The 12,063-nt window shown below is 37.1% G+C and overlaps 1 protein-coding gene across 1 annotated transcript in view; it reads right to left on the reverse strand.

Moving 5' to 3' along the window:
• CFAP44 (cilia and flagella associated protein 44) overlaps positions 1 to 12,063 on the reverse strand; it is a 65,489-nt gene that overhangs the window by 21,674 nt on the left and 31,752 nt on the right. Inside the window, exons 17-23 of the mRNA XM_070943810.1 lie at positions 11,299 to 11,526; positions 9,276 to 9,418; positions 7,391 to 7,661; positions 6,357 to 6,412; positions 4,596 to 4,758; positions 2,325 to 2,455; positions 1,095 to 1,297 (exon numbers count right to left, since the gene is read on the reverse strand). Coding sequence (XP_070799911.1) covers positions 1,095 to 1,297; positions 2,325 to 2,455; positions 4,596 to 4,758; positions 6,357 to 6,412; positions 7,391 to 7,661; positions 9,276 to 9,418; positions 11,299 to 11,526 — 1,195 coding nt within the window. The remainder of the gene's footprint in view (positions 1 to 1,094; positions 1,298 to 2,324; positions 2,456 to 4,595; positions 4,759 to 6,356; positions 6,413 to 7,390; positions 7,662 to 9,275; positions 9,419 to 11,298; positions 11,527 to 12,063) is intronic.

The raw sequence follows: 12,063 nt of genomic DNA on the forward strand, positions 1-12,063 counted from the left end.
CAAGAATTTTAATATATATGGATATAAATTAATGAAAGTTAACCATGTATGCTTTCTTCCCAGGTAGCAGATCTATTACCCAAAAGTACTACTCTGGAGACTTGCCCAAGACATCTCAAATCCTTTTAACTTTTGCATGTCCCACACCTAAAACCTCTATTCTTTTGTAAACATATTCCCTTTCCAGTTTAGACACTTAGTATAAATCTAAAAAATATTACTTAGTCTTTAGCTTCCATTAACATTCCCAAACAAGCCATTTCCTGTGTAATGAAAGTTACACAGTCGCTACAACAATAATTAGCTGTTTGTAATGTACAGTTCCATAATGTTTAGACAAATTCAACCATAGGTGTGATTTGGCAAGAAGTTCCTCCTGTGTTTATCCTGAACACAGATATACTATTTTTAGCAAAAACAAAAACAAAAAACCTGCTCATAGTTTGCCAAAAGCAAAGCAAATTTCTTTCCAACAGGGAGACCGAACAAAGCTTCAAAAATAACAATTTCCCCCTCAAATTACCCCCATACTTCCATTTATTGCTTAAAAATACTATGCCTTTACATTATCAAAATTATTTTCCCTCCCTAGCCCCATCTCTCTCTGTCTCCTCCTCTATCTTCCTCCCTCTGTCTTTCTCTTTTATACAGGGAATGTGTGAAGTAATTTATTACTACCTATTCCATGATGGCTCCTTAAGTGTCATTCACTTTATGCAGGGAAATACCAAAATAACATATAATGCAATAAACACTTTAAAAGTTTATCATAATAAAAAAAAATACAAAAGTATTAATAATAATGTCAATAGGAAAAATGTAAATAGAAACCACAACTTGTTATCTCAGTACACACTTGCAGGAAGTAACTCACATTAATCAAGGATTGAACAAATACTAAATGTTGGGATGTGTAGTTAATACTCCTACATGGAAAACTACATTCTAAGAAATGTTAGAGAAAAGTTGCAGGGCAGAGCAAAGATACCATCTGACGAAACGTTTGCTGATACAGAACCATGAAAACGAATGCAAGGTAGGCATTGCGTTCATTATGATTGCAGTATTTCTGTCACACTTTTGTAAATCCTTACTAATATCTCTTTGGCTCTCTTTTCTTTGTTCTCCTTCTTTTCCTTTCCGTTCATATTTGCTTATTCTCTTTTTCCCTGGGTGAATTTGTTTTCTGGCTCTGTATAAACTCTCTGAGATTGCCAATAGTCTGTATGTGGAGATTCGGTGAGTACTTCTCATGGCACAGACCAAAATGGTGTCATACTCCAAATTGCCCCGGTATCTGTTAGGACCACAGCAAAGATAGCAATCTTGTTTTGTGCTTCTTACATATTTAAGCAGTCTTAGTTTAACAATCGATTAATTTAACAATAGACTAAGTGACAAACATACATACCCAGAGGATCCAGAGTTACCGTATTTTTCAGAGTATAAGTCTCTGAAAACTATAAGACTCACCTACCTTTTTGGGGGAGGAAAACAAGAAAAAAAAATCTGCCTCTGCCTCCCAGCAATTTGCCTCCTTGCAGCAAATCGGGCACGTGGCAATAGGCAATGGCAATCCCTGCAGCCTGAAACAGCTGACGGTTGGGAGGCCTATCCAACCAATAATTAGCTGCTTGTGCTAATCAGGTTGTGCTGAAGCTGAAACGGGATGTTTGCTGCAAGGAGGCAAATTGCTGGGAGGCAGAGGCCAAAGGGTGGGGGCCAGCGGGCGGGCGGGGTTACATTCAGTGTATAAGACGCACCCAAATTTTCACCCTCTTTTGGGGGGGAGGGAAGTGCGTCTTATACTTTGAAAAATACGATATGTGTTTTCTAAAAGCTCAGGTTGCAATATCCAGAAATCTCCAATTCCAGTATTATCAAATTATTACAGTGTTGATGTGACAAAATTTATCATTATTAAACACTCAAATGAACAGTAATCATATTGACTATATTTAAGTAAATATAAATTTAATTTAATTTTTATTAGGATTTCATTTATTACTTATTTTATTTATATGGCTGTTCATCAATTCTTGGCTGCTAATACAGCTTAAGTATCAATACAAATTACAAATTACAGAATAACAGAAAGCAAATAATAAAACAAAAACATCTTATACTGTTTGGAGCGTATCCTTCAAAGCCTTTCAAAACTGGAAAAAGATGGACTTTATTTATTTATTTAAAGTTGTTATCATTAAGGTTTATATCCCATCTTTTGTACAAAGCAGTATTCATGGTGCTCCCTTCTTTTTCCTTAGCAGAAAAATCTTAGGAAATAAAAGCATCTCAAAAAAAGAAAATAAAATGGTCCTTACCGTTCCTGTACTTTTCGCAACCCAATTTGATGTTTTTCCTGTTCCCAGGCCAGTTCTCTCATTACTTGCCTAATATTTTTTGCAGTCTTTCTGTCCATTTCTGCACGAATTCTCTTGTCCATTTCAAATTGCTATATATTGTAAAAGATAAAATCATATTTGTCTGCCACATTCTACTTTATTTGGTGAAAAGCATGCACTGTTTTAATTGTCCTTGGATTTTGTAAGCTAACCTGTTACCAGAGTGGGCAAGTATAAGAAATGTAAATAAATAAATGCATCTGGAATTTTTTTTTTTTTTTTTTTTTTGCTTTACTGTGCATACATACCCAGAATACAAGGTTTGGGCTACTTTATATATTGCAATATCAGAGAAAGAAATCCTCTATTCCAGAATATGGACTTCACACCCTGTGAAGATGCTCCTACATTTCAAACTTCCATTTATATTCTGTACTGTGTTCATCCACTGTAAATCAGTACCCTTTTTCTTCAGCTGGGTCTATCAAGTATGTCATCCTTTTACATTTTTAAAAATTTTTGATAGATCTTAAATTAAAAATTAGACTCTTTGCCATCTTAAACCCTTAAATGTATTAATATATCTTTATCAGGCTTTGCTTTAGATATATCTTCCTCAATTTGGTATTTATATCGTTTTCTTGTCAACTAGCAAGGTCAATAGTAATGGAAGATGGGCGTTGTGATCCACAGCATTGAAAGACCCATGCTAGGGAAGACTGCTTTGTAGTTCAAAGGCTCACACAAATGGTTCATTAATATATAGTAAGTGAACAGCAGTTTTTCAAACATATTGTTGTGTTCTTTGCATTTTTTGGTGTCTTGAGAAGTTCTAGATGTTCTATTATAGGGTTTAGGTTTGTTTGGCAAAGATACTTATTCACTGGCTACTATATTTCATCTTTTGCTTTAATCAAATTATACCTACTAAATCTACTTTACAAGTATCTCACTAAATGCTCGCATTTCCAAACTAGCCTAGTATCTCCCATTATTTTCCTATTGTTATCTTTCAAAATTCATAATGTATATTTTACTCTGCAAGTACGGTTAAAAGACGTATCATCTAAGAAGATTCTGGATAATGAATAACAAATTGAACAGCAAAAGAAATCATGTCTGAGACCACACACTTATCCATATCAAACCCACAAATAAACAGGTTCCCTTAACTTCCTGGCCTAGTGTCCTGGAAGAAAATCCACATTTTTAACACTTTTGGAAAGTCCAGCAGGGTTGGAGCCATCTGAATTTCAGGAATTCTGTTCCGCAGGAGAGGTATAGTAACAGAGAAAACATACTTTCCTACATCCCATCTGATAGCATTCTTTAATTAAAGGAAGTACGCTCACCCTGCCAGATCCACTGAGAGAAGCAGTTAGAGAAAAGTCTGCCCCTTTGCTATGAAGGTCTTTGTATATGATAACCAGCATTTTGGATATCTACTGGAAGTCAATGAAATTCTCCCATTAATGTTACATAGTGCACTAAGCAGTGGTGAAATTCAATTTTTTTTTACTACCGGTTCTGTGGGCATGGCTTGGTGGGCATGGTGTGGCTTGATAGGCGTGGCTTGATGGGCGTGGCAGGGGAAGGATACTGCAAAATCTCCATTCCCACCCCATTCCAGGGGAAGGATACTGCAAAATCCCCATTCCCTCCCCACTCCTGGAAGAAACATATTGCAAAATCTCCATTCCCACCACACTCTGGGGCCAGCCAGAGGTGGTATTTGCTGGTTCTCCGAACTACTCAAAATTTCTGCTACCGGTTCTCCAGAACCTGTCAGAATCTGCTGGATTTCACCCCAGCACTAAGATATCCATGCCACAACATTCTGGATCAGTTGCAGTTTCTGAGTGTCTTTAAGGGCTACCCCATGTTGAACAAATTGTAATAATTCAGATGGGAAGTGACAAATGAGCAGGACTTCTGTTCTAGAAATGGATCCAACTGGTGTCCAATAAAAATTTGTGCAAAAGTCCTTGTCACTACAGTTGCCTTTGAGCAAGGGCTAAGTTTAAAATACCCAAGCTGTATACCGGTTATATCTGGGTATGGAATAAGACAGAACAACTTTATCCAACAATATTAAGGTTGGTTTTTTTATGTATACTAAAAAACAATTTAAGCAGTTAGAATAGAGTGGAACCCAACAATAAAAAATAAACACTAACTCATCGTAAAACTCAAGGTATAACCCTACATTAATCCCTATTCCCCATGAGGAAAAGAAATCAACATACATACTTCTCTAAGGAGCTGCATATGTTTGGGCAATTCGCTATTGATCCGGAGCAATTCCTGAAACTCCTGCCTCAATAAAATCAGTTCTTGTCTCTTCAAAAGTTTCTTATATTCTGCAGTTCTCATTATTTGATCATATTCTTTTTTTTGCTTGGCATTCTCAATACTAGAAATGTGAAAAAAACATGAAAAGGAGACAGAACAATTAATCTTTCCAGGAACCAATATACAGTGAAATTATGAAGCTTGACTAAAGAAAAGCAACATGTTTCATTAGATGGAAGGGAGTCTATAATTATATTGAGTGGAGATCTCTTTTAGACAGAGATTTATTTATTTAATATATTGTAGAAACAAAATATGTTTTTATATAGTATTGATCAAGCTGGGCATTAACACATGAATTTGGTTAACATAATTAAATGTTTGCTATAGTGATGAATATCTGCAGCTCAGGTAGAAGATGAGGGTGGAGGTGGGACAAACATTCTGTCAACTGAAAACAAGAATCCATGAACATCAGCTGGCAGACAATTGCTATGATCCCAAATCCCTAATCTCTACCCACACTGACACTGAACAGCACCAATCTGATTGGAGCAATACAAGAATTATTGGCCATGCTACCACCTACCATACACATAAGTTTATTGAAGCCTGGCACTCCATAAGCAATTCCATCAACAGACACATTGACCTACAACCAGCCTACAAACCCTTAGAATTCAAATCAACTGCACAATCAACCAGCGACAGCACCGACCCTCAACCAACCCATGCTACCTCCCACAACCAACATTTCACTTCCAAATGACCCTTACCTGATGTGACTTCCCCATCACAAGATCTACTGACCATACAGAGCCCTTATAAGAAGAACACTGACACTGACATCCCCTAAATTCTGCAGAAGATGTTACTTAGCCTGGTAAAGAAATGTTTAGAAACCAACTCACAAGCATGGAGAACCCTCATAATTAAATGTGAATGTAGAAGACCACAGAGCCCAAAGAATGGAAGGCAAGAAGTCTCCAACTAGCATTCAGAATCTTCATGCTTTGGCCCTTCCTTCTATGGCAGAGGTGGGGAACCTTGGCCCTTTTATGACTTGGGACTTGTGAACATGGCTGGCTCAGGAAGTCAGGGAGTTAAAGTCCACAAATCATAAAAGGGCCAAGGTTCCATATCCTTGTTCTAGGGTTAGTGGCTTGGTGGGTAGTCTCCTGGGGATGCATTTTATTTGGCATCTGCCCAGAAACCTGACATTTGAGAGAAATAGGATTCTCTTAACCTGGTAAATAAATGTATTTCTGGTAATTAAATGGTCAAAATATAAAAGTAGAAGTTTTATAATGTTAATTCCTGGACATATAGTGTATAGGTATGTGGCCAAAAAAAATTCGCATTTCCCCTTCCATCCTTGGCGATAGATCCACACTTACGTTTTTAACAAGGTAAAATCTTTAAAAATTCTCACATTTTAATATTAAAATGCAAATATTCAAAATTATAGATAAAGAGCTACTGAGATCACTAAATGTTATCTTTATTTTCTAGAGAAAATTGCAAAGGAAAGTGTAATGCTTCAGAGAAACATAGAAACTCCAGATAGGAGTCGCAAGTGCCACTAAACTGACTTTATTAAAGTCAAATTCATTTTGGAAATGTATTTGTTTTCAAGGGATTGATTAAAAATAAAAGTAATCATAAAAAAAGCTAGGTATCCAACAACAAAGCTTAATGTTTCACTTTTAGCAACCTTACCTATAGGCATAAATATCCTCAATATCATCTGCTGCTTTCTCTTTGTCTAATCCACTCTGCAGAAAAATGAAATTAAATAATCAGTGCTCTTTCTATAAGTGGCATGGATTCAACTAAAGCTCAAATGGAATTCCAGATAAGTTCTCACAATGTTTTATAAATTATAGCATTTTTTTTTATAATAATATTCTCTTCCCACTTTCAAAGCAAGCTAATATACTGTATATATAGGTAGTCCTTGACCTGTGACGGGGTAGTTTAATGATTGTTTTTCTATGATGAACTTCAAAAAAGTTGCTTATGAACTATCTTTGAAGTTACAACTGCCAATCCCCTCCTGCAGTCACATGATTGCATTTCAGGAAATTGGCAAGTGGTTCACTTTGCGACTGTTTGCAGCATTCTATTGTCATATGACTACAATTTGAAGGTTTTGTTGTTTTGCAGCGGAAAACAGCAAAAACCGCCCTTTGGATATGCTTGATTCATTTAACAACCTTAGAATTCACTTCACAACTGTGGTGACTTGATTTATGACCACCATAAAAATGGTTATAAAATCAAGTTTGGTCACATGGGCTTTGATTTATGATTTACAACTGGAATTCCAGACTCTGCTATAGTGGTAAATCAAGGATTACCTGTGTGTACAGGTGTATATGTTTATGTACTTGTGTGTCTGCCTATCTTCCCTTCATCCCCACCAGTAGTGGGCTTCACTTACCTTCGTTACCTGTTCGGAACTGTGAGCACATGTGTGTGTGCACTCACTTCGCTCGTGCATGGCGCTTCTGTGCATGCACAGAATCTTCTGTCCATGCGCAGAGCGTCTGTGATGACATCTGGGCGGGTGGGCAGAGCGTCCCGCCGCTACTGGTTCGCCCAAACCAGGGCTAATTGGCAGAAACCCACCACTGATCCCCATCCTCTCTATCTATCTAGATTATGGAGAAAACTGTGAATATTTCCCAGTCAACAAGTACTTCAATGATAGGGGAAACGTACAGAGTAATGCATTCCTGATTGTTACTTACTCTTGGAGAGGGCACTTTAGTCTTCAGGACTTTCTTAACTTCCTCAGCAGAAAGAATGTCATATGCAAAGATGTTGCCATCTGCTCCACAAGTTACTAGAAATCGATCATCAAAACTTGAGTATATCCCTTGAATTTGCCCATAGTCATTATCATGCAAACTAAATGACCAATATCCAGCTATGTTGTCCACACAGAGTTCTTTGCTGTGCAGGGGATAAATCCTCACTACTCCATTCTGCATCCCACAAAACATTAGTAAACCTGTGGAGCTGAAAAAATAATTAACACATGAATATAATGGTTTTTCTTCATATACTCTGCTGATATCTAAATCTGTTTATGTTGGGGATAAAACAGAAGACATAAGTCAGTCCCACTAGGGAGACTAGTCCAGAAAAAAAAAACTACAGGAGTTCTAAAACTACTTTGTTTAGATTGGGTATAATAACAGAATCTTGCATGTCTAACTGAGCTGTGCCTCCTACCCCCTCTACACAACCTTGTGATACTTAGTGAATCAAAAAAGTGTCCAGCTAAGCCACCTCCAAATGTTTCTCAGGGCTTAAAAAATATTTAACCCCCCTTTGCCTAGGTAACAATTCTCACGTATTTCCATCAAGACAATATTCCTTATTATCCACAGCAGATGAGAAAAGAAATATCCTATGATGATAAAACTGGCAGAGAACTTCATTGCAGCTCTTGATAAGAGACAGAAACTATAACAATATTATTTCTCTGCCAGGCAGCAGATTGCCATATTCTACTCCTTGCACATTTGGGGATGTCACTTGAATAATGTATGAACAAGTAGGAAGTTTCTGCATCTTCAAAACTCTTAAATTCCATATTCAATTTGATATCAAGTATACAAAGTCACTATTATACTCACTACTTTTGTCTCTCCTGGTACCAATAGTGGGCCAAAAAGAGACTTAAAATCTGTGACCCTGCAAGTAATCCACTGCTTATAAAAAACAATATGGTTTCTACTGTCTCATTACTGCTTTCCTTTGAGGACTCGTTCACTTTACCTCTCTTATGTCTATTTGCATACAAAAACACACCATCCCCTTAAGCCCTCTCATGAATTAAAGGACCATTCTGAACTTCACTGCATGTACTTTGTATTCCACAGACAGACCTCTATGTGCAGAAAAATTATATCTTGGGGAGGTGGATGAGATATGAGACCATCTCCATGTTAGTACAGCATCGTGAGAATGAGAGGAGATACACTGGGGTGTAGGACCTAAATTTGCCTTAGTTTTCAAAAAACTAGAAGCCAGTTTTCATATTTTTCATATCATTTTAATAGAAAATATGAATTTGAATCAGTGGTGGGTTGCCCCCCGGTTTGCACCAGTTCTATAGAACCGGTAGTAAAACCAGTGGGAGGCTCCGCCCATCGACCCCAATGACATCAGAACACTTCTGCGCATGTCCCGTTGCGAACCGGTAGTAAAGGTAAGTAGAACCCACCCCTGATTTGAATCATATGTGACCAAGAGGCTTGGATTTGGATACAGTATGAAAAGGGAAACAGTATATTTTGCCCTTCTATATGCTTGCTGAAAGAAGCAGAACTGGGAAAATAATTTGTGATTTCAAAATAACTTATATTTTGCTAAATAAATTTAAATACATTTGAGAATAAGGAAAAAGAATACTACCCAATCAAACACTATCAAAAACTTCCATAATATTCACCCCAAAATAAAATGGTTTTGTTTTTATCATAATGAATCTTCCATTGTATTTTTACATTATTTAGCAGTACATTTTAATGAATATATACATGCTGAAAATAAACAAAAAATATTTTTTTTAAATATCGGCCATAAAATTCTTTCTTGTTTTACAGGCTGAAAAAGCTTTGTTACCAAAACGTGATGCGGTGAATGGGATTGTCCTCTGCATCTTCAATAGGGATAACATCAAAGGGTTCATCCTGTCGAGTCTCAGGATCTTTTTGCTGGTCAGAGGAAAATGCACAGTGATACAAAAATCCTGTGTCATATTCTCCCTGGGAAAAAAGACAATGTTGCAAGAAGTTATTGGAACAGTTCTGTGAAAGTATTATAATCATTTCATATTCATGCATTCATTCTACACCCAATTGTGAATAAACCTACTACAGTTGAATCCAGTCCTCTGCTTTTTCACAAAAGGGCTCCATTAAAGGTAACATTTCATACCATCTAATTAATACACAAATACTCTTTCTTTGGAGGTGCAAAGAAGGCTGTGGAGTTTTTCTTTTCTTTCTTCTCTGTTTTTTTTTTTAAACAAACTTTTCAGCTCTGTTAAAACCAAAAGCAAGCTGGCTCAGCAGCATGGGCAACTCTTATATATCTGAAACATATGTTCACACTTAATGGTTTTTCCTTTTGCATTTTTCCATTTAAATATTAATCCTGTATTGGGGGTTGTGTGGAACAATGCAATGTTGAATCAGCAATGGGAATGGTGTGCTAAGAAAACTAAAGATGATTTAATCCTTTCCCTACATTAAAAACTGCCAATAAATCTGGAATGCAATGGAGTTAAATGAGTTTTCCAAAGCTACTTAAGGAGCTTATAAAGCAGAGGAAAAAACTCTTTTTTTACTGCACCTAGGAATTTGTACGTTGTTTAAGGATACAGATTTAGGAACAGTTGCTTTTTATAGTTTGATAATTGCTGAGCAGGGCATCTATCTCGAAGCATTGTTTTTTCATCCCTGCAATTTTAAGCTTAGTTCTGAGCGCAGCCTGAAGCAATCATAGCACCTTATTTATTTATTTTAGCATATTTTATTTATTTTCTTTTTATTTTATTAAATTTCTATACCGCCCTCCTCCCAAAGGACTCAGGGCAGTGAACAGCCACAATATAAAACACATAAATACAAAAGTTTAAAACAGAATAAAAATGAATTAAATAATTTGGCTGAGACAAATTTAAAATACCCCATAATTTAAAAACAAATTAAAATTTACATTTAAAAAGGGGAGAAGATTTAGGCCTGGCCAGCTTGATGAAATAAAAAAGTCTTAAGCGCGCGACGGAAGGTGCGCAGATCCGGGATCCTCCGTATCTCCGGGGAGAGCTCGTTCCAGATCGTAGGTGCCCCCACAAAGAAGGCTCTCCCCCTGGGGGCTGCCAGTCGACATTGTTTAGCCGACGGCACCTGGAGGAACCCCTCTCTATGGGAGCGTACTGGCCGGTGGGAGGCTATTGGTGGTAGCAGGCGGTCCCGTAGATAACCAGGTCCTAAGCCATGCAGCGCTTTAAAGGTGATAACCATAACCTTGAACTGCATCGGAAGACCACCGGGAGCCAGTGCAGCTCGCGCAGGAGAGGTGTTACATTGGAACTCCACGTCGCTCCCATAACCACCCGCGTGGCCGCACTCTGAGCCAGTTGGAGCCTCTGAGTGCACCTCAAGGGGAACCCCATGTAGAGAGCGTTACAATAGTCCATATGGCGATGTTACATTAGCCAGGAGATTATAATGTTAAGACAGAGTAGTAGTTTGGCTTCCTAAGACTGCTAGCCCGTTGGTTTCATGCTTTTGCACTTTCCAAGGTATACCACAGGGTGCAAGCTAACTCACATCAGATCATAACAAGACTAACGTAAATGTCTCATCCCACATAGTTGATATCTAGACAAAATTACTGATTTCAGCATCAAGCCGAAACTTTCACCCTTTTCAAATTTACATCTAAGCCTATTGAAGAGGTCTAAAGAATTTAAAACTTTATGTGCTATTTAAAGACATTTGGGTTTACTTAAGAAAAATATCTGAGTTCCAAGATTTGAAATTATTTAATTTATAAAGTATGCCCTTCCACAAAAGGAGAAATAAAATACATTTAATAACTATAATTTAAATGAATAATTTAAATGAATAACACTTACCATTGATAACCAGAATCTCCCTGGATCAGAGTAAAACCCACAAAGGATGGGACTTGGAGTTTCTGGGATGTAGATTTCTGGAAGTGGTTCCTCTTCGACAGGCACTTCTTCGGGCATTTCTATTTCTTCTAGTGTTTTCCCCTGATCCAGCTGATGTTTGATCCATTGCTGCTTTTCTTTCTCCTTCTGTTCTTTAATTTTTTCTCTGCGTTTAATTTCCTCTTCTCTCTTTATAGAACCAATGAAATTCAGTGTAAGATTAGGCTCTTGAAGGAATGAAAAACATACTACTTAATATGGTTCCACAAGACATAACAGTGAACTTCACTAACAGAAGATGCTACTCAAAGATTTTTCTTTTTTTAAAAAATATAAAATATTTTTCGTCAGAATGATCCTGTTTTCATGTAAAATACAATATTTGGATCTTAAATTACATATACGACAAAAAACAAGTATTTAGAATGATTAACTCCTACTCCTACTGTTAATCTGTTAAAATTTCTAAAAATAAGTTCACAATCTATTAGCCAAAATTGAAAACGTTATGTCTTGACACTACATTTTTACTACATAAATCACCTCCAGGATGTTCTGGAAGCAAGGCTGGCTTTAGGCTGAGGCTAAGTAGACACTGCCCTAGGGTGTGCCAAAGCTTATAGGGTGCCAATGCATCCCTCGCTCTGAATCATTCTAAAATGCAAATCTTTGCATTGGTGGGATATAATGTATCCCTATGACCTGGGGTGCCACTGTCTGGAAGGC

The sequence above is a fragment of the Pituophis catenifer genome, unplaced genomic scaffold (assembly GCF_029215685.1).
Source record: "Pituophis catenifer annectens isolate HBS135680 unplaced genomic scaffold, rPitCat1.0.hap2 SCAF_4, whole genome shotgun sequence".
Classification (NCBI taxonomy): domain Eukaryota; kingdom Metazoa; phylum Chordata; class Lepidosauria; order Squamata; family Colubridae; genus Pituophis; species Pituophis catenifer.